Source organism: Manduca sexta, chromosome 20 (genome assembly GCF_014839805.1).
Source record: "Manduca sexta isolate Smith_Timp_Sample1 chromosome 20, JHU_Msex_v1.0, whole genome shotgun sequence".
In the NCBI taxonomy this organism is placed as follows: Eukaryota; Metazoa; Arthropoda; class Insecta; order Lepidoptera; family Sphingidae; genus Manduca; species Manduca sexta.
This window is the reverse complement of record NC_051134.1, coordinates 4,767,085-4,790,353: the sequence shown is the minus strand read 5'-3', so window position 1 is coordinate 4,790,353 and position 23,269 is coordinate 4,767,085. Positions and strand designations below refer to the sequence as shown.

Here is a 23,269-nt window from a genome sequence, read left to right as displayed (position 1 = left end):
TAGTATCCTCACAGCAACTATTGTATATTCATATTCCAGGTCATGTCCCTGCCATAAACGCATATAATTTCATTATTCGTAAAATACTTAGATCCTAAACATTTATATAAAAATACGATATATCAGTCGAAATCACTTTCTATAATATCTCTGAAATTTTTTATTCTCTGCTCCGTTTCTTTTATGCTGTCTCTAAGGTCTTTGTGTACTTCACTATACGCCTTTATAGATTGATTGGTTTCGGTGAAAATGTTTTGAAGAATTTGAAGATGTAGAATCCTGAAAAAATAAGAATTGAACCATTAAGAAGCATATGATTATGGCTAATGACGTCACATTGAGTAAAATGTCTTGTATTTTTGGTACCAGAAACTAAGTCTTTTGGCTATATTGGATTGAACCCATGGTCTTTCATGTCATATCTATCTGCTATGGTAAGCAGGCTGTTAATTAAGATTAGTGTACAATGAGCCTCTTTTAGGCCAATTGATACCTGGATCTTAATTTTAGCACTAGAAATACCATAATTTTGATTTAGGTAACATTTGACATAGCTTAATGCCTTTTACTTATTGTGAAAACCTAAAATGTGTGTGATACGTTGATTTAACCATAAACAGCTAGATAAACATAAACATACTTAGATTTGAGCTCCAAGACCCTAGTCTTCAATGTGAGCAGTTCGCTGGAGCTGTCATTGAACCTGGTGACCTCCTGCAGCCGGTGGTTCAGCCACTCCATCATCAGCTCCACTTTCTCATTCTCCTGCTCCTGGAGCGTATTCAGCTTATCATCCAGACCTTCCTGCAGTTCTTTCATTTGCTCCTTGCGAGACTTTTTGCCTGTCAAAAAAAGTTGTTTTCATAACTCAGTTGCTCTACCTCGTTAAAAGACAGTATAATACTTACTGCACCAACAACATCAACCGGTATGTCTAGAATCATGGGGTGGGGTGTCTGCTCAGTCAGGTGCACAGTAATCATTTAACATTCAGGTGTAACTAGTTTAATCATATAATAGGTACAGTACAGCTGCTTGATCATGGCCGGTGTGAAGTTAGACACAAATGGTGATAAAAGAACTAGCAGTCAGTGGAGGTATGGTGGTAGTGGTATTAGCGGGAGGTGTACTGGACAATTGCACAGACTTTTCTCTTACTGGTGTCTCATGAAGTTGAAGGACCTATTTTTACTTACAAAATGATTGTCAATTTATTTTTGAGAATAAGAATTTGATAAAAGTTGCTTGTTATGTAATCAGTGTACATTGATTATATAGCACTTCTATTAATCTGTAGAAATTTTAAATGCTGTGAGGCTCTAGGCTCAAGAATCAAAAACAATGTGAGGCCATATGCAAAGCAAATTATTCTCTATATCTATTAACAGTGGATGATAACAGATACAGAGAATGGGTGTTGTTTCTTGTTTTTCTTCACTTCATACCAGCCACGACAAAGCATCCATACAGGAATAGTTATACCATTAACAGCAGTCTGTTTCAGATGTTCCAACTCTGAGGTGAGTGTGGGTATTTTGTTTTGTATCTTCTGTATAATTGCTTGATTGAGTTCCGCTTGCTCCTCATATGACAACTCGGCTGATGTTTGGTGCATGAATCCTGAAATGAGGGAGATATGATCATCATCATCAGCTACATAAAGTCCACTGCTGAACATAGGCCTCCACTAAAGATTTTCAGATGGGCCTGTCGAAATATTCGAATATACTTAGTAATTAAGTATAAGTTTTCCACTACACAGTGCTTACATGAAAACATTATCCTCCTGATCAGAATGGACAACGAGAATACTTTTAATATACACACATACAGGTAGAATGATGAAACCTTAGGTAAAAAAAGCAATTTCACACTTGGTCTTTACACTGAGAAATAGATTTACCTAATAACGTAGAAGTGCTTTCATCAGCAGTGCTCATCTTGTGAAGACTTGAGTGATGCGTGAGGTCACATTCGGCTATTATCCTATTCACTTTTCCTTTCAGTTTTGTTGATAATTTACTCTCACTGCGTAATTCTTTAATTATGTCCAACAGGACATTCTCTTGGATAGTTTTCATTTCCAAATTCAAGTCATCCGTGCTAGTTACGGAATCCATTTTTTAGTTCGAGAAAAAAAATCTTTCAAAATAAATAATAAATTCGTATCCACGGCAACCGTTAAACGAATTGTCAAAAAATTAAAAAAGGATTATTTTTATCAGCCGTTTAAATATGATATTTATAGGATAATCAAGCTTACTACGAACATTTTAAAACTTATTTTATGTTGCATGACTTTCTTTGAATCGTTTAAAAACCGCCAGGCATAATCAGCATTGAAACATTATTTTTTAATTTTGATGATTTAATATTAACTGTTGTCAAAATTGCAGTATGATTTGAACGTTTGTTTTTGATTTAAATCATATGTGATATGTAGTTAAAAATATATTTTACAAACAGTTACTAAGATCATTATGTTGAATAAATACGTGGTTTTTGAACAGAGTTTACGCGATAGAGTATAGGAGTAACATATTTGTTTAGTTGTCTCTGTCGCCTATATGCAAACGTTGTTGGCTTGAAAGGGATAAAAGCTCAACTATAAATTACATTAAAAAAGTCTAATATTTTTCATACAATGCATGTACTTTGCATTGTGTCCGCTTTGAACTTTCGTATCTTATTTATTTATTTTGTGTCTCATTGATATCTTTACAAATTTATCAAATGAGTACTTGTGGATCTGATTAAATGTAGTGTTAAATTAATGAAATATTCAATCAATATGTCTTCTAATTCTGATATGAAGAAACCAAGCGAGGCAGATGTCGGCCCTAACAACTCCCAAATGGAATGTCAAAAGCCGGCTGATAACGCCGAGAAAAACAAAATAAACAAAAATTCTGGTGAATCTCAAGGAACTTGTTACTGGTACGCACATTGACAACTTATTTTTCTTTTTGTTTCTAAATTTAAATTGGTTTTAATTTTGTCCTAACCTATTTATCTTGTTATTTTAGCGCCAAATTGTCCTAATTAAGCAACTAACGTGGAAATTTAATGTTTTTTTCCTGGATACTAAGATAAGAATCTTTGCAGTTACTGGTGTTATTTTTGCTATATTGTGTTTAACGCAAATATATTATTTTCTTATATTATTGAAACCAGTTTTTTTTCTTTTTACAGTGGCAAAGATCGCAACCTCAACATAGCAGAATTACTGTGCGCCTCTTGCAACAGATGGTTCCATGAATCCTGTATAGGGTACCAATTGGGAAAACTGGTTCCATTTATGACCAATTATTTATTTATTTGTAAAAACTGCTCACCAACTGGTTTGGAGACGTTTAAGAAGAATCAAGCTCGTAAGTCTCTATAAATCGTTTTTATACCCATAAGGTATTGTAGGTGATGTTTTGGATGCCAATTAAATCAATAGAATTATTTATAATACTTATAGTGAATATCTTCAATATTTTTTTATAGTAGTATGACAAAGGCTGGGGTCAGCCAATGCACACATTAAACACAACACATTATTCATTAAAGGATGCAATGTGTTTTATTGATGAATAATACTGTATTTGAACCGCATTGTCCATCAGATATAATGTACCTATTATTGGCAGATTAAATTAACAGGACCTAATATTTGGATAAAATATAGCTTTATTTTAATACTTGGTAGCTTAGTGAGTGAGAAAAGATTTTTCCCCTTTTTTTAATTCTCCCTAACTATATGTTAGTCCAGTTCTTGGTTTAGCCATATGCCAAATTTAATTAAACTTGTTTAGCTGTTCTGCGTTTACTTAAAACAAACATCCAAAGATTTTAATAATTTTTTGCTTACATAATATTAGTAAAATAAGATGTAACATTACTCAAATAAAAAAAACTCATAACTTACCATCATTTGTTGCAGCATTCCCTCAGATGTGCCTGACAGCTATAGCTAACCTGAGACAGGAGAGTGTCAAAGATGGCAGCAACAAGCTCCTCTTCAGTAAGGATCGGGACATCATTCCTTACATAGACCAATACTGGGAAGCCATGACCACCATGCCCAGAAGGTATACTCTTTTTTTAATTAATGAATGGGTTTGTCAAACTGGGAACAATATATTGCCATCTCCTCCTTATCTCTCTATTTTATTAATTTTGTTGAGGACATTAAAAAAATCCCATTGCATTTTTTAATACATAGGTTCCTACAGAGGTTTCCATACTTCATCGAATTGAAAATTACATTAAAATTGAGTATAGTGCGACTTGCCAGTTCTATTAACTTGCAAACACTATAATTGTTATGTCATAACAAGACATTTCATTAGAATGTCTGACAATATGCATGGTATAAATATGTTCAGTTTGACATTGCATTACTAAATTAAATACACAAAATAAAAATTTGTGACAGGAACTTTGTTGTAAATTCGCCTTTACCTTTCACAGATTTGATTGTCTTATGTCTTCATCTTGAAATATATTAGATCTTTTTGGTAATAACCATGGAGAAAAAAAAACTGTCAACTGAATAAGTGATTGTTTTAAATTTTTACAATAGAAAATTTAACCTATAAGATTTTTTTGGAACTGTAAGTATAAAATTGTGATAAGTATTTCTTTTTTATCATTGGTACTTTCTTTATCTTATTCTTATGTATTGGTACTTGCGTGGGATGCTACTGTAGACCATTGGAATCATCTACCAATTTGGTTAGTTCAAAGATTTTTGGATTCGAAAACATTAATTGGTCAGACATTTTTGGTCAGATCTTTGAACCAGACAGAGTTTACGAGTAAGTGCTCATCTAGAGGTAATTGTAAAATCGTAATTCCACAATAAAACCTAGACAACTAGGACTCAATTCATACTAGTGGTTCAACATGCGAGCCCTACGACAGTTTTCTGCTAATAAAAAATATGTACATATATTTCCCATTTTCTATCTTTCTGACTTTCATTACGGCTTAAAAAAAACTTTATAAGACGATAGATATTGTAAGTTATTGGTAAATATTATATTGTCTGTCCTGACTTGGTAAATGTGTAAGGGCAAGGATGTCGGTGATATCAAAATTCATGGAATAGTGAAACTTTTATGGGCGGCAGGAGGCAAATGAGCCAGGCTTACTTGAAGTTTAACACCATAGTCATGAACCAATGGTGGCCTTAGTCGACGAGGCCAATAATAAACACCTGTACTGCTTAAGGAGCTGTAGAGATTAAGAATTTGGTAAAGAGGACATATTCGTCACGTGGGGTTCACTTGTGGATTGCCTAATGCTAGTGGGAGAGTGTCGGGCTGGGTTCAACTAAGTTATCAATTCAAACCATTCGTGCAAATTAGTGTTAGCAACACCCATAGCATCAATTTAATCAAATACTGGTAGGTCCCTCATATATGAGGGTTCGCCTGTCACCACCGCAATGTCTATTTCTGCCGCCAAGCAGCAGTGTGTAGTCACTGTTGTGTTTCAGTTTGAAGGACATTGTAGTCACTGTAACTGGACATAATAAGATTTAACTTCTCATGTCTCAGGATGGCGAGCGCAGTGGAATACCAAACAATACTTTATAATTCAAGGTGTTGGATGGTGTTTCTAATGTTTATGGGCGGACGTATCGCTTACCATCAGGCGGACGGCAAGCTCCTCGTCATTCAAAGAAGTAAAAACAATGGCCCTCTGTAATTTGTATTTTAAATTCAATACTAAAATCTTTCTCATCAGGGTAACTCTGTCTTGGTACGCGACGGTCCAGCGCGCGTTAATAAAAGACATCGAAGTACTCTTCACTTACGAAGAGGACGCATCGCAGGGGCCTATGTTCGGCCTCTACAATATGGAGCTCACCTCCATCAAGCCCAACTACGAAGCTATGATCAAGCAGGGCCAGTTGAAGGTCACCGACATGGGCATCGCGACCAGTGAGTTTATTTTCAGCCTTATTATTAAAGACTTAAGTTTCATTCATGTAGAACGTATTGCGCCGCCTTTTTTTGGCCTCTACAACGTGGAGCTCACCCTCATAAAGCCCAACTATGAGGCCATGATCAAGCAGGGCCAGCTGAAGGTCACCGACATGGGCATCGCGACCAGTGAGTTTATTTTTAGCCTTAGTATCAAAGACAAGTTTCATTCGTGTAGATCGCTTGCAATGGCCTCTTTTCGGCCTCTATAACGTGGAGCTCACCCTCATAAAGCCCAACTATGAGGCCATGATCAAGCAGGGCCAGCTGAAGGTCACCGACATGGGCATCGCGACCAGTGAGTTTATTTTCAGCCTTAGTATCAAAGACAAGTTTCATTCGTGTAGATCGCTTGCAATGGCCTCTTTTCGGCCTCTATAACGTGGAGCTCACCCTCATAAAGCCCAACTATGAGGCCATGATCAAGCAGGGCCAGCTGAAGGTCACCGACATGGGCATCGCGACCAGTGAGTTTATTTTCAGCCTTATTATCAAAGACAAGTTTCATTCGTGTAGATCGCTTGCAATGGCCTCTTTTCGGCCTCTATAACGTGGAGCTCACCCTCATAAAGCCCAACTATGAGGCCATGATCAAGCAGGGCCAGCTGAAGGTCACCGACATGGGCATCGCGACCAGTGAGTTTATTTTCAGCCTTATTATCAAAGACAAGTTTCATTCGTGTAGATCGCTTGCAATGGCCTCTTTTCGGCCTCTATAACGTGGAGCTCACCCTCATAAAGCCCAACTATGAGGCCATGATCAAGCAAGGCCAGCTGAAGGTCACCGACATGGGCATCGCGACCAGTAAGTTATTTCGAGGCTAATTATTAAAAACAGGCGCTAATTCTTCTGGAGGGCATAGCATTGAAGTAAATTATGAAGCTGTGACAATCGACGACAGGCTGTCATTTTTTGTTTCTATTTGATATACGCATTTTGAATAATGTCAACTTATTAACCGACTCAGCGACGATAGCCTAGTTGGGTATGGAACGGTCTGCCGAGACGAATGTCCGCAGGTTCAAATCCCAAGGGCACACACCTCTGACTTGTGTAAAAAAATCATGTGTGTATTCTTTGTGAATTTATCGTTCGCTTTAACGGTGAAGGAAAACATCGTGAGGAAACCTGCACATCTGAGAAGTTCCTCTAGCGGAATTTCGAAGGTGTGTGAAGTCTACCAACCCGCACTAGGCCAGCGTGGTGGACTAAGGCCTAATCCCTCTCAGTAGTAGAGGAGGCCCGTGCTCAGCAGTGGGCAAGTATATAATACAGGGCTGATATTATTATTTATTATTATTAACCGACTTAAAAAACAGGAAGATGTTCTCAATTCAACTGCATTTTTTTTGTAACACCAAAAATGTGATTACTGGCATTCAAGATTATAAGTTTGATTGTGGTCTTTGATTTTATTGAAATGGTCAGCTGATTGTCTATAAAACATTATTGTAGTCTCTGTGTGAGCTAACATGGTAAGTGCTGGTATTATAAAAAATATATTATAGTTAACTTTGGCATATTCAACCTGCTCTTATTCCACTCTAAAAAGTCCGGGTACCACATGTTATTATGTTTAATATATTTATTTTTATTTTTATGAGGTAATAAAGAAACCATAAAATAATTTTATGTGTTATTAAATTTTGCGCGCATTTCCACTCGGGTTGAATACTTTTTCCGGGATAACTCCTGCTTTATATTTTCCCGGGATAAAACTCTAGCGCTCGGGAGTAATGTAGCTTTTTATTAGTAAAATAATATTCAAAATCGGTTCAGTACTTTTAGAGAATAGCACCCCTACAAACCTACAAATAAACTCAAATTTTTATTTTTTATAATATTACGTTATATGGTTATAATCGATATAATCATCATCACTACATAGTATAAAACAAAGTCGCTTTCTCTGTCCCTACCTTTGTATGCTTAAATCTTTAAAACTACGCAACGGATTTTGATGCGGTTTTTTTTAATAGACAGAGTGATTCAAGAGGAAGGTTTATATGCATAATAACATCCATTAAATAGTGGAGAAATATTGCACCCGTGCGAAGCCGGGGCGGGTCCCTAGTAATTTATATGTTACGGATGATTATTGATTTGGTTTAGCGTTTACGACAAACTGCCTTACTCACTTAAATTCAATACACAGGGAGCCAAGATGCCTTCCCACAATTGTTAACGCTAATAAAAAAAATGTATAATCGATAAGTCTATCGCTACGATATGTCATTCCCATACATAATTTTAGCGTTAACGATTGTTGAAAGACATCTTGGCCACGGCCACTGTCATCAATTAGTTCTCCCTTTTTATCGTCGAAGGGATGGGAAGAATGCTTCCACGAGTCCGAGCTATAAAACATTTCTATTGAAATAAATTAGTTTTTTTTATCGCGGCCCGTTTATCTTGTTTCAAAAGATTTGCAGCTTTCACGGTCAAGGAGCGGATTGAGGTATTGGTTTTATGATGAGGAGATGGGAGATTGTCGTGATGTTGGACACATGTTCCAATTCTGGACAAGAAAGTCATATTTTGTTTGAAATCTATATCTATACTATTATATAAAGCTGAAGTTTGTTTGTTTGTTTGTTTGAACGCGCTAATCTCAGGAACTACCGGTCCAAACCGAAAAATTCTTTTTGCGTTGGATAGCCCTTTGTTCGTGGAGTGCTATAGGCTATATATCATCACGCTATACCCAATAGGAGCGGAGCAGTAATGGCTAATCTCAGGAACTACCGGTCCAAACTGAAAAAATCTTTTTGCGTTGGATAGCTCTTTGTTCGTGGAGTGCTATAGGCTATATATCATCACGCTATACCCAATAGGAGCGGAGCAGTAATGGCTAATCTCAGGAACTACCGGTCCAAACTGAAAAAATCTTTTTGCGTTGGATAGCCCTTTGTTCGTTGAGTGCTATAGGCTATATATCATCACGCTATATTCAATAGGAGCGGAGCAGTAATGGCTAATCTCAGGAACTACCGATTCGAACTGAAAAATTCTTTTTGGGTTGAATAGTCCTTTGTTTGTGGAGTGCTCAAAGTCATATATTATCACGCTATGACCAATAGGAGCGGAGCAGTAATGGCTAATCTCAGGAACTACCGGTTTCAACTGAAAAATTCGTTTTGTGTTGGATAGCCCTTTATTTGTGGACCGCTATAAGCTATATATCATCACGCTATGACCAATAGGAGCGGAGCAGTAATGAAACATGTTGCAAAAACGGGGAAAATTATAAGTTTTGAGAGCTTCCGTTGCCTGCGCTGCGTAAACGGTTAAAGTTATGCAACAATGATGTAAGACGGGATTGTTCCACTTTAAAAGTTCTAAAAAATATATTATAAAACAAAGTCCCCCGCTGCATCTGTCTGTCTGAACGTGTTAAACTCAAAACAACCCAACGTATTAAGATGAAATTTGGTATGGAGACAGTTTGAGACCCTGGGAAGTACATAGGCTCCCGGGAAACTACTACATTTATAACGGAAAACTTTAGCCTGAAAAACTTTATAACGCGGGCGGAGCCGCGGGCAAAAGCTAGTTAAAAATATACACAAACTCGTAGGCAACGGAATCTAGCCCTCATAGGTCTCGTTGAAATATGCTCCCATTATTCGTTACCTCGTATAGGATATATGGAGTGTAGTACACAGTGAAATGAACCCATAGGTATACAAATACATTACTTTTTTCAAATTCATTGTTAGTCAAAATTTTAAAATATTCTAATTCTGTTTATGACAAATTCGTTAGTAAGTTGGAAGTCGTGGTACGTGATTCGCGCGCCAACTTCCATCCAATAAAATATAGAGTCGTGTTCATACGACATTGAAAAGTCGCGTGCAGTTTGAAAGCAATGGACTTTTTTATATCTATTGGTTTTTGGATTTTTCCAATCACTGTAATCACATTACCCATTTTATCTTAAACGTGCAAGGTGCAATAGTCGAGTTTACATCTGCCCCATAATTTGATATAGGACGAGCCTACCACCATATTTAGAATTTTAGAACATGTATATAATTTTTCTTATTCTCGCCCTGAAACTTTTAAATATTGTATACATCTGTAAAGATGTTTCATATTGTGAAAATTGCCATATATTTAAATATCGTTTAATTGTACGTGTCGTTGGTGTAACATAGTAAATGAATAAATAAAATAAAATAAAAAAAAATCATATTATAAATTATGATTGAAAAATTATTGATGTGTCTAACTACTGGCAATTCATTAACTTGCATGGCAAAGTGACCCCGAGCACCTGACGGTAAGCGACAAGCGTATAGAATGCGTACTAACGAGAGTACTAATGATAATATACTCACCAGTCGATACAGTTAAGCCGGCCTGTTGGAAATAACCTTTCAATATTTTCGAGGATAACGATATTAAAAAATAAGTAAATTTATGTATGAACGATAAAAACGGCATGTGGACTCGACGCTGAAAATCGAGTCATCGGGGACTGTGGGGTCTTATGACATGTCAAGACCTATATAATCTGCAATCAATGTATTAACTAAACGCAAATAACAAATAATTTAATAGTAGGTATGCTAGTTCGTTCCTTCTCAGCATGTTTCCATTGTGATTTTTGATTATATATTTTTTAATTAATTTGAGATGTTACATGCAATTCTAAAACCATTTTGTTACCTTATATACGAAATAAATTGATATTACCAATATTCACCTATTGCCAAACGAAGACATGAAATAAATCGCTAGGAAAATTTGCTTCAATTTACACAGACCTTTACAACAACGCCACAAACATAAACATACATAGAGCTACTCAATTAAGATTTATTGTAAAGGATTCCTTGCAAGTCTTAATCTTCATCAAACAAGCTTATTACACGAAAACAGTATTCTATGCGTGACGTCACTACATGTTTGTTATCATGCGTGACGTCATCCATCATAGTAAGAACAGTGTGGTATTACAGCGCTGTTTATTAAGATTTATGTGTTCATAATGTGCACTCCACATAATCTAGTACACGACTTATTACCGTCCATTTGCATCGCACTTATACATTACGATTGACGGACTCTGTTTCAGACATTATGCGTAATTTTTATTTCAATATAGAAATTATAGAGAGCAATGTTCATAAGGTCTATAAAACGCCACGAACTGTCGACCTGAAGCTTGAAACATAAACTTGACCAAGCACCATCGCTGTATGTAATTGGCACGCGGCCAGGCTGAAAAATCGTGGCGCGCTGCACGTAAACTCTAGACCAAGACACTAACGTAATGACATTGTTCCCTTGCATCTGTGTTGGATGCTCGCACACCGGCGCGCGGCACACGCGCACACACGCACGCACACTGCGATCCGTACTCATGTTTACACGTATTTGACGATAACACTACATCGCGTCGCGTTAGCGCTGCGATTTCTCTATTGATTTTAGATTTAAATAGTTCACAACGGCATCACCTTGAACTTATGGCTGGTAAGATTTTTTTCCATGTACAATTTTATATTGTTTCTGTGTATTCGGTTAGAGGTAATCGGTATGCGCATTTTTTTTTGTTTACGTTTGATTTGGTGATGGGTGCGCTCGCGATACGTAGTATCTTATCACCACTTGCTTAGGAGACGTCGGTCATTCGTGTTTCGGCGTTTACGACATGGATAATAACCATAGTAAGTTTGTAGCTTCGTTCTCCGCTTGCCCATTTACGTTCACATCCTTTGCAATGTATAATTATTTCCTGTGCTAATATGTCGCTTTGTAATAGCTAGTATTGTATTTGTGTTGTGACGTCACTCATTGAACGTTGCCCTACTTTTTTGTTCTTATTAAACAGGCTTTAATGTCTCATATCGATATAATGAAATAGTTGGTTAGTATAACAATAATTGAGATAGCATGAAGTGTTATATTTTTATGTGCGAAACGTTAATTTCCTCAACATAAGCGATAACAAACGTCTATAAATAAACATTGCGCTAAAAATTCCGTTTGCGAATTGTTCCACATCGGGCAGAGGTGTGATGATGCATTTTTTAACGTTGTGTACATTTTATACTGACTATTGCACTTGGCAAACGCTACTGTTTGAGTAGCGAGGATTAATTGAATGGTCGTTACTGTTATGCCCGCCTGTCTAGTTGCTTCTTCAGTTTTGTGGAAGTTAAGTCCGTCTCTATCATAATTTTATTAATTTAATATAACATCGATCAAGCTTATCATGACGTCACCTTTACTAGTTTTAGGTCAAGGATTCCTATGTCCTCAAGTACTTAGAAGTTAGAAAATATATTTAAATAGTTAAATACGCTTTAAAAGCTATAATTGTATGGTGATTCTTCAAATAACCACAAACGCATCTGTAGTCTTATTTTTTACTTCGCTTCATTTTTATCGTTAAAGTCGTTCTAAATAGAAAGATATTTAGATTATAATTTAACCATAATAAGTAACATTTTATTTACATCACCGTACGCCAGTAGTTTTATATAAAAGGACGCCACAATCGCGGAAGATAAGTCAAACATCCGGTAGAGCGGCTCGGTGTAACGCGATACGTAAACTACGTCGTATTATGGAAGGGTAAGCATGGAGCCTCAGTGGGGACATCGTTGGGCTGTGAACCGTGAAGTTCTGGCTTTTATTTTCAATACTATCTGTTTAGGTTTGATGGGGTCGTCTCTATAAATTCGCGGTGACTTTGATTTCGATTACATTAGTTTACATTCGTTAAACACCTTAGTTATCAGCTTGTGTCGCATATGTCAATAGAATCTTCTATCACGTCAGAAGGATATTATAAGCTTGGTGGTACGTGGTAAATGCGTCGTCTAATCCTTCGGTGTGATCATGACTTTCAAAGAGCAGGAAACGTATTCACTAATTAATTGGCACTTTTGAATTTATCACTCCATGATCATTATGTTTCGTACATATCATTTCATTTACATAATTGATCATCATTAAAATTTTCAGAGTCGCGCTTTTTTAACCTAATTTGACTGATTCGGTCAAAGTGACACTGTTTACTCTGACAACTGCCATGGCTAGTTGAGTTTTTGTTTCCGACGCAAGAAAACGTCTTGATTCCCGGTCAATCGTTATTACATGTCGGTTAAATGGCATTGGTTCGTATCCACCTGACATGGTTATCTAGGACGATCGACCAATTCACCGGTGATAAAATAGTCGACTCTAGGTATGTTATTCACGGTCTCATCATCCTCGCCATCAGCCTTTGGAAGTTCCAAATAAAGATATCCAGGCCGCCACTAAAGATATCCAGACTTATCTATTAGAAGTGGCCTGCATCTAGTGAGTGCCTGTGACCTTTATCCATCTTGTATTATCCCAACCTCCCCTGAGACCCGAGCGAATTGTAGTCATAAATAAATTTCACGAATTTCTATGCTATCGCCCTTCGCACAAGATTTATATTGCAATTTTACGGACCCTTATAACATTTCTCTTTGTACAGTTTAAGTTAACTGGGCTTTTACCGTTGTTTATAGAAAACTCGTCTAGTGTAGATTTGCTGTTGCTATACGTCCGATCAGTAAGAATCCAAGATGTGGGTTCACACATCATGGTTTATCACAAACTATTTTGGTGATTGATTTTATCTTATAAAATTTGCAATATTGGTGTAGTATTTTATTTTGTCTCTAAACACTGCTGTACATGGATGCCAGGCCATTCTTCATCAGGCCAGTCTGATTGGTTGCTATGATATAAAACGTATGGTGTTTGTTATCCACGCGGATATAAGCTAATGATAGTCGCACGGAATCCCTCGATCGCCTCACATGACCCTGTTGGAATATGCTAACGATCAATTGATATTCTCTAACCGTAGGCCACGGCGCAATGTTCCATGCTTTACGTTAAATTATAATAAAAGATATTCAATAATGCAAAATATTTTGATAGCTAGTTATTGGCATGTGGCCTCGCACTTTAAACCCCGGTTCTGATATAAACGAAACATAAAAATCAGCAATATTGAAGATCCATATTATTTAAAGAAATTTCAGACTCAGAACGGTTCAAAAAAGGGATTAAGATGAAAGTCGGACTAAGTAGGTTTTGGATTCCTTGGGGCATTTTTGGAAACTCTAAAATGACAAACTCAGGGGCGTAAATGTAAGCTATTTTTAGGCCTTTGCCATCTAAATCCGTCCTTTAATATTTACACGGTGTCCGAACAAATGTACTGACTACTGTTATATTTAACGTATCATTAGAAGTATAAATTTCTCGAAAGATAAATAAATTCAATGGAAATAACTTTCATACTTGTGTGTAGTTTAGGCAGAGGTATGTCGATTCATACATAATGTAATTATGTTAAGTGCGATTCAAGCGATACCTATGTGAAGAATATGTTTAAGTGTTTTCCTTATTGTGTTAAAGTGTAAAGGAAAAACCTGGCACTAATTTTCAATAGGTTCACGTAGTTGTAGTTTATTAAGTACTAGCTTCCGCTCGCAGCTTCGCCGGCGTGGATTTCGGACTTCAAAAATGGAGGAGGTGCTCAATTTGTCGGGATGTTTTTTTAAGTATGGTGGTATGCAGGTGGTCCGATTGTCCTGTCAGGGTCTGATGATGGGATCCTGGTGAAATCGAAGGAAGCTTATAGCATGATTCAGTATTCACGCGTGATGGCTTATTATTAGCGTATTTCATGTATAACTTTGGTGTTTCTATACCGATTTCTATGATTCTTTTTATGGAATATTTAATAATTTTAACTTTTTTTAATTAGGGATGACTGAGAGTGTTATAAACGTAAGAGTAGACAAATATAATGAGAAAGCTTCGAACTGCTAAGCTATCGGGAGTTACACGTGTTATTGTGAGTCAACCATAAAAGATAGACATATGCTGTCGTGGGATATTTTTTACATAGTTTTAAGAAGAACATTTCCGTCATACATGATTTCTGTGTAGCTTTAACCATGAAGGTTGCACACGCGACGGAAGCTTAAAAAATGGAGTAACTTCTCCCGTTTTCCCAACATTTCCCTTCACTGCTCTGCTCCTATTAATTGTAGCGTGATGAAAAGTATACTATAACCAGCACAGGAGTATGACAAATAATTGTACCAAGTTTCGTTCAAATCCGTCGAGTAGTTTTTGTTTCTATAACGGTTATACAGACAGACAGACAGACAAAAATTTTACTAATTGCATTTTTGGCATCAGTATCGATCCCTAATCACCCCCTGATAGTTATTTTGGAAATATATTTCATGTACAGAATTGACCTCTCTACAGATTTATTATAAGTATAGAATAGATAAGGCAAATTTTTTTTATTGGATTATTTTGGTTCGATGTATGGGGTCGTTTGATGTTCATATTATTTCAACTACACAGTGTTATTTCTGCGATAATGATTAGATTTACACTAGTTGCGATTTTACGGTGCGATTTTATCGTACGATATAAATCGTACGACTTATACGATTTCCAATATGGTAATTATAGGCAATCACTCCAAATGCCGAAAACATACGTGTTTTGTGTCCAACATTGTACATTCATTGTCCAGTCTCCAGTAATGTGTTTAAAATAAAAGGCCGCAGTTTATTACGATTCAACCATTACTTTAGAATTCGCGTTTTGTAATTCTTATTCCCCTAGTTTAGTAAGTGATTGCTTTGATTTGTTAAAGTATTAATTCACTAAAATGTCCTGGTAAGATCTTGAAGACTTTTCTGTTCTACAGTACTATTATTTCAGCTGGCGTTTGTAACTTTGATAGTACCAATTTACTAATATAAAAATGAAATGCAGCTTAGAGAACCTGTTAAAATCTATAATAATTTCTACTTACAGCAGCATGCTATAAAATAATCCATATAAGGATTGTGGCTATAGGAGTATGACGGACAATGAACTTTGGCGACTGATTTAGTGTTTATAGCATCTTTAGTGCATTAGCCAATTATTTATTTGTATATTTATAGCAACAGCGATAGCCAAGTTGGTTATGGAACGGACTGCCGAGAATGTCCGCAGGTTCAAATCCCAAAGGCACAAACCTCAGACTTTTCTAAAAAATTATGTGTGTATTCTTTGTGAATTATCGTTTGTTTTAACTGTGAAGGAAAACATCGTGAGGAAACCTGCATACCTGAGAAATTCTCTATAGGAATTTCGAGGGTGTGAGTCTACCAATCCGCAATAGGCCAGCGTGGTGGACTAAGGTCTAATCCCTCTCAGTAGTAGAGGAGGCCCGTGCCCAACAGTGGGACAGTATATAATACAGGGCTGATATTATTATATATTGTATATATGTATGATTATCTTTCCCATGCCACATAGAACTTGAATTATTTAATGCAAATCAAAAAAATTTGGAGATTAAAAATTTAAAACGAAGATACGCAACGCAGAGTAATTAGCACTTGTACGTCAGTTGGTTGGATAAAAACTGTGCTCTATTGACCAATTTCATCAGGTGAGGCCTGACATAAGGTGGCAATCTTGCAGATCTAGTCGTATCCCTACTAATAAAACTGAAGTTTGAACGCGCTCATCTCTAAGTCTACTACACTGAATCTGAAAACTCTTTCAATAATAAGTTGTATCAAAACAGTCATTTAGAGAAATATGCGAGTACATCTTAATGTTTGTTGTCGTTGTTTTCATCAATTTGAATTTGGTGCAACGTGTGGCTTTGTGTTTGCGTTAAATTCATGCTGTAATACCTACTTAGGTATTAGTGAGTTTTTCGATTGGCAAATTTTTTTTAAAATTAATATTTTTTTTTCCTTCGTTGTAACAACTAGGGTATTAGTAGTAAATTACAATCTAGTCTAAAAGACTAATAAGCAATACAATCCTTACTTAATTTTCTAGGTTACATATACTACATTTCTTTTAATATTTGAATGTCTTATCAATAATGTTGAATTTTAAAACAACTACAAATTTAATCATCTTTCCAGTTCCACTAGCGGGTAACGTGAAAGGGCGTCAGGGCAAACGCCGGCCGGCGGTGGGCGCCGCGGCGGATGCTGGCGCTCCCGTGGGAAAGAAGGGACGCACCGCCGACCTGGGCGCGCTGAAACTACCCTCGCACGGCTACCCCACTGAGCACCCCTTCAACAAGGACGGCTATCGGTACATACTGGCTGAACCTGATCCCCACGCACCGTTTAGACAGGTTAGTGTGATTGTTTTGTTGGTTGATGCATATCGACGGTTGAAAGGCTAATTAACTTAAGCGACATTTTTCGCGACATTAAGTTTCATAAATATTTAAAATCAGCAGTTTTTTTTTTTTTTTTTTTAACCTAGTTACAATTTTTCGAAAAAACAATGTCGCTTAAGTTAATTAGTTGATATAGTGTATATCTCCTGGTGCAGTGTGCTTTAAGATATAGATTTAGGCATTAGCTTGTACATGATTTATTTGCTTTTAAAATTGGTGTAATAATTATTTACGTTTTGACATTCGTTTTTGAAATATAATTAGACCGGAATATTGGTTATTCCATGATGTTTACATTTCATATTACTATATTTTTTACTAAATCAGCTAGTTTTAGATAATCTTATATCAATTTTATACACCCCCGGATAGTCTCCTCAAGATCCCTGGAATTTTAAGGTTCTGGTTAAATAATAATCGCGGTTATGCAGTTTATAATAAGGTGTAACACTGCCAGGAGTTCGACGAGAGCAACGAATGGAGTGGCAAGCCGATCCCGGGCTGGTTGTACCGCTCGCTGTGTCCCGGGATCGTGTTACTGGCGCTGCACGACCGCGCGCCGCAGCTCAAGATCTCGGAGGACAGGCTCGCCGTCACCGGGGAGAAGGGATACTGCATGGTCCGGGCTACCCATGGTAAGCTTGTCGAGGGATAGATACTTATTGTGTTAGGCATAAAGGTCATCTCCTGTCTGAAACAATGTCTGTACAAATCTCACTTTCCGTAATCTTCTCCTAACTAAGGACGGTTATTTCAAAGTTTTCGGAATTGTGTGTATTAAGCTGCAGTACCTGGTTACTCGTCATGAATTGCCAGTCTATTATTATAGTTAAACTAGCTTTTGCCCGCGGCTCCGCCCGCGTTATAAAGTTTTTCAGGCTAAAGTTTTCCGTTATAAAAGTAGTAGTTTCCTGGGAGCCTATGTTCTTCCCAGGGTCTCAAACTGACTCCATACCAAATTTCATCTTAATACGTTGGGTAGTTTTTGAGTTTAACACGTTCAGGCAGACAGATGCAGCGGGGGACTTTACCCTTAACATTTTTTTTTACAATAAATAGGGGTTGGTGATAGAAGGGTATAAATTTAGGGTTGAATGTATTTTTTAATGCGACATAATAAAAAAAATAAAAATTTGTATAGAATTATAAAAAAAATGTTAAGGGTGGACAACCCTTAACACTTAGGGGTATGAAAAATAGATGTTAGCCGATTCTCAGACCTACTGAATATGCATGCAAAATTTGGTTAAAATCGGTAAAGCCGTTTCGGAGGAGTACGGAGACAAACATTGTGACACGAGAATTTTATATATTAGATTCAGTTTTGCATTGATTGCCTACTCATTGGGAGTTGTCCGAGGTTGCGCGGTTGTCAACCACTGTAAGGCTTGCTATAACTTTGATCAACTATATGATAAGTTTATCGTGTGTTGCAGGCGTGTCGCGCGGCTCGTGGTACTGGGAGGCGAGCGTGGAGGAGATGCCGGAGGGCGCCGCCACGCGCCTGGGCTGGGGGCGGCGCTACGCCAACCTGCAGGCGCCGCTCGGCTACGACAAGTTCGGATACTCCTGGAGGAGCCGCAAGGGGACCAGGTATGTTGGTTGCACACTGAGGGTAGAACCGGTTTTGGGTCCTTCGAGCCAGATAAAAATTATCTTCAACAAATATTGACCATTTGCCTTCTCTTCATTGTATTTAATTCGATTGCCTCGGTGGCGTAGTTTATTAGTGTATGACTGCAGTGCTAAGGTTGGAGTAATACTGGGTTTTCGACTCAGTATCAGCCCGGAGTCTGGAATTAGTGCTTGATAGGACACTAGGCTCAATCCTTATCACATCATGGGACGGAATACACACGTCGAAAAGTGGGTGCACATGCTGCGCCTCTGCATGCCCCCTCGGACATAAAAGGCGTGAGTGTGTGTGTGTGACACACATTTAAAATTAATAATACTCACATACTTCCACATCTTTATACTCACTTTGCTATATCTGTATAAGGTCTTAATATACGTCGCGTCCTTTTGCCCTCAACTATACCTGCCTATGTGCTCAGGTTCCACGAGTCCCGCGGGAAGCACTACAGCGCGGGGTACGGCGAGGGCGACACGCTGGGGTTCCTGGTGGTGCTGCCCAACAGCGTCAACACCAAGTACACGCCCAACACTTACAAAGACAGGGTCAGTATCCAAAAAAATAATGACTTACTGAGTTTTACCCCTATATGAGTTTTTCTGTTTTCCTCTACATGTTTCTCTCTGTATGGGACTGCTAAAGTTAGATTTCAACAGCTTTAGAACCATGAATATTATTCATTATATCCTTTCACAAATTTGCAAAGTTTTTCAAGTAATATCAGAATTTACTTAATTATTAAATTTATTTGGTTTTTATCTTCATTTTAGCAAAAGAATTTTCACCTGTAAACTAAAACCATTACATACATCATAAATAAGCTATAGCAGCATAAAGTTCTGCAAAATAATACAAACATAAAAAATGATCTTTCACAGCCCCTCGTAAAATTCAAAAGCCACCTGTACTACGAAGATAAGGACAACATACAAGAATCTCTGAGCAATCTCAAGCCTCTGCCGAACAGCAAGATGTACTTCTTCAAGAACGGCGAGTGTCAAGGGGAAGCGTTCGTGGACATCTACCAGGGCTGTTACTACCCCACCGTATCACTGCATAAGAATGTTACCGTCAGCGTCAACTTTGGACCCAACTTCAAATACCCACCTGCTATTGAATATCAGTATAGACCGGTGAGTTGAATTCTAACATTTACAGTCTTATAAAAATTTCGAAAACCTATGCTTGGTTAAAACACAAATTTACTTGATCAGCTGTAAGCCAAAACCCGCCATCTTACTTCTTAATGAAGTTTATCTAGGAACTGGTGATGGTTTTGACAGCTATTTAAGCAATTATTAATCACCTCTTAACGCTAAATAAGTTAATAAGTAAGACTGATAATGTTATATCTTAGATTATAATATAAACTTCGTAATAAACTTCCTGTATTAGTGTTCCCTAAGTGCTATGACCTGTCCTTTAAATGAGAAACTTAAAAAGACTGCTCACTTCCCAGTAGAAAATAGCTTGGCTGTGCCTCTGGCACTGGAAAGTCAATGCGCAGCGATTACTGCTAACCATCAGGCAGACCGCTTGCTTGTTTACTTGCTAAGGCAATAGAATAAAAATATTTGTTAGTAGACTAACATAAATTAATAGACCATTATTTATAATCTCTAAAGTGAATAGTTTACTCACAATTTGTATTTTCAGATGTCAGAAAAGGCAGAGGAAGCGATATGCGAGCAAACCATGGCAGATTTACTTTATCTAACAGAGAACGAGGGCAAGCTACGACTAGACAACTTTAACCTCTGATACAACTAACACCGCTAGTGCGGTGTGTGACTGACTGACACGAGTGTTGTGTTGTGTTGAAAATGTTCATTTTGCACTTACTAATATAAAATGTGAGGTACAGTTGACAAAACAAGTCACTGAGTATAAATTGTGGAATAGGCACTATCTGCAATTAAAAATATTGAACAGTTATGAAATTTCTGATAAATATAGTGGTATTTAACCGTTATGTGAAATGTATGTATTTAAATATAATATATATAGTATTGTTAAAAAAAATATGCTAGTGATAATGATTACAGTTCATTTGTAAGTATTCTTTCTGTTTATAACTTGACGCAATTATTATATAACATGAACATTTTGTGAACTAAAAATCTTATGATTATGTATTGAGAACAGTGACTACTTAAAAATTTTATGCTACATAGTTGTCATGAATATTTTGTTGGTAACTTTGCTGGGCATAGAAACGGGAATACAATGCATCTTATATTTATTGGAAAAATGTATAACACAATGTCAGTATGAGACATACTTCCAACTGTCTGAGCCTAATAAAACTAATTCGATTTTAAGTTATGCTGTAAAAAGTAAGCCAAACTTTTTGTTTGAATCTCTTTGCAAAATCAGAATTAAGGTACTATCAGTATTCTATAATAATGTATTAAACAATTATTGAAATGTAAAAATAAAAAAATTATTCAATTGCTACTAAATTAATATACAATTAATATTGTTACTCATAAAAATATATAAATAATGTAAGCAAATGATGCACTTTCAACTCAAGTTGTTTGAATGTGGTGAATTGAGTACATAATGTAAGCAATAAATATTTTGTAATGAAAACATTTTTTTATGTACACTGTACGCTCATCCTAAATTTCGTATAACACATTAAGCAAGTTTGGAAAATACTCAACCAGGCCTATGAAACGCAAGTTACTGTTTGTGAGAATGCTAAAAAATTTGGTTTTGATTCATCATCAATGATCAAAATCAATAATGATCTTGATAGAGCAGCATGTAGTAGCTGTCAAATTAGTAATTTTTATTAATCGCACAGGCAAATAAGATTCTTTGGCAATTCAAGATCTAAAATAAAAATGGCCAATTTATGATTTACCACCTCAAATTTTGGAACAGTTTCTATATTATCATATTAATTCTTTTATATCAAACTAATAATATGCTAGAGAGTAAATAAACTATTATAAACCAATAGCTTTAATTAATTAACAAAGTAATCTAAACTAATATTTATAATATTTATTTTCCAAAGCCACCTCTGCAGTTAGGGCTGCTCTCCACAACCTTATCACTTGCCTCCCATTGGGCTGGAGTTTTAGCTTCAATTGACAGTGCATGGACACCACTCTTTAATTCCTCTTTTAGGATATCATTTACTAAGCGATGCCTCTGAAATAAACAATAAAAACTTTTCATTTATATTTTTGTTGAATATATATTGTAAAAATTTTCTTACTTTTAGTAGTGGATTTAACCGTCCATGTCTTATTCTATTTGGAGGTATTTATGATAACAGGAATTGAGGATTTCGACCACGAAAATCAAAGCACTAAACTATTACATTAGATTTGAAATTGACTTCTTATTAAATCAAAATAAATGTTCTAGATGACTACACTAAGTTTAGAAATCTTGGCAACATTTCAAGAATGTTCTTCACCTTCAAACAAGTTCAATATATTAAACGTAAATTGAATCATTATATATTAAAATGGCACTATACAATATTTTATACTCACTTTGATCAGAGTTAATCCATCAAACTTATCTGACACTACAACTACTTTGAAATGTGTCTCAGCTCCTTTTGGCACATTATGCATGTAGGATTCATTGATCACATCCAAATGTTTAGCTTCTAGTCCGGTTTGTAGTTTGTTTCTTATGATACTTTCAATTACTCCTGGGGCAGAAGCCATTTCTCTTCGGAATGTTGTCAGACCTGTGGAATTACATAGTTTAAATTGTTTGCGTTTGAATTTAGAATAGGAATGGTCGAACTAAGCCCAGAATATTTTTATTCTGTGTTAAAATAATATTTTATAAAGGCTAGTTAAAAACTTATAAGCCTTCCATTCAAAGGATTTATAAAATGGGTAAGTCTAAACATTACTATTATTTATATAAATTAAATTAAAAGGCTTTAAGGATATATGTATATTGTCTAATGAAAGTCAAGGTACTCACAAATAAAGAATTCGGAAAAATATGCGAACAAAACGAATGAACTTTTCGATGTGTAAGTTTGTAGGTTATGACTAAACTTACTTGGTCGCAATAAAGAAGACATAAACGTTGTAACGTGGCTAATAACCATGGGTTCGTTTAGCGAATTTAATAATTGTTTAACAAAAATAAATATAGAACAACTAAATCAACAATACCACTTTTTGTTATTGGCTTATGTCAATGTCAAACTGACATTCCCCTTTTTTTCGTCAACGTTATGTTATTGCAAAGTGAATCTGAATAATAATGGTATAACAATATTTAAGAACTTTATTTATAGTCAACTCAATTAACTTATTTATTATATACGTACTATTATTTGTTATTACGTATCATTATTTTTATTGCCAATAAAGTCAAAATTTGAAATAGTTTGTATTTTATGTAGGTAACTCTTATCTAATATGCATTTTTTCTGCTAGGCA

The 23,269-nt window shown here is 36.2% G+C and overlaps 3 protein-coding genes across 9 annotated transcripts; 1 reads left to right on the top strand and 2 right to left on the bottom strand.

The window, feature by feature from the left end:
• Nucleotides 1-23: 23 nt before the first annotated feature.
• Nucleotides 24-2,249, bottom strand: LOC115445725. The gene is made up of 4 exons (XM_030172112.2): nucleotides 1,904-2,249; nucleotides 1,483-1,620; nucleotides 641-842; nucleotides 24-279 (listed from the first exon to the last, which is right to left on the bottom strand). Exons 1-4 carry the CDS (start codon nucleotides 2,118-2,120, stop codon nucleotides 123-125), a joined length of 714 nt encoding a protein of 237 aa, XP_030027972.1. The 5' UTR covers nucleotides 2,121-2,249; the 3' UTR covers nucleotides 24-122.
• A 385-nt stretch (nucleotides 2,250-2,634) lies between these two features.
• On the top strand, nucleotides 2,635-21,434 carry LOC115445722 (set1/Ash2 histone methyltransferase complex subunit ASH2). 6 transcript variants are annotated; one of them, XM_030172105.2, is made up of 11 exons: nucleotides 2,638-2,937; nucleotides 3,193-3,371; nucleotides 3,929-4,076; nucleotides 5,740-5,884; nucleotides 6,732-6,783; nucleotides 16,938-17,155; nucleotides 17,661-17,838; nucleotides 18,640-18,796; nucleotides 19,261-19,384; nucleotides 19,718-19,972; nucleotides 20,496-21,434. In XM_030172105.2, exons 1-11 carry the CDS (start codon nucleotides 2,774-2,776, stop codon nucleotides 20,598-20,600), a joined length of 1,725 nt encoding a protein of 574 aa, XP_030027965.2. In that variant the 5' UTR covers nucleotides 2,638-2,773; the 3' UTR covers nucleotides 20,601-21,434. The 6 variants fall into 6 exon arrangements, with proteins under 6 accessions (XP_030027963.1, XP_030027965.2, XP_030027964.1 ...); XM_030172103.2 differs by lacking the exon at nucleotides 6,732-6,783 and having other exon boundaries at nucleotides 2,635-2,937; nucleotides 5,740-5,936; XM_030172104.2 differs by lacking the exons at nucleotides 2,638-2,937; nucleotides 3,193-3,371; nucleotides 3,929-4,076; nucleotides 6,732-6,783 and adding an exon at nucleotides 4,461-4,601 and having other exon boundaries at nucleotides 5,740-5,936.
• Nucleotides 21,435-21,672: 238 nt separating this feature from the next.
• LOC115445726 (bolA-like protein DDB_G0274169) lies at nucleotides 21,673-23,062 on the bottom strand. 2 transcript variants are annotated; one of them, XM_030172114.2, is made up of 3 exons: nucleotides 22,884-23,062; nucleotides 22,355-22,557; nucleotides 21,673-22,004 (listed from the first exon to the last, which is right to left on the bottom strand). In XM_030172114.2, exons 1-3 carry the CDS (start codon nucleotides 22,930-22,932, stop codon nucleotides 21,855-21,857), a joined length of 402 nt encoding a protein of 133 aa, XP_030027974.1. In that variant the 5' UTR covers nucleotides 22,933-23,062; the 3' UTR covers nucleotides 21,673-21,854. The 2 variants fall into 2 exon arrangements, with proteins under 2 accessions (XP_030027974.1, XP_030027973.1); XM_030172113.2 differs by having other exon boundaries at nucleotides 22,803-23,024.
• Nucleotides 23,063-23,269: the final 207 nt, after the last annotated feature.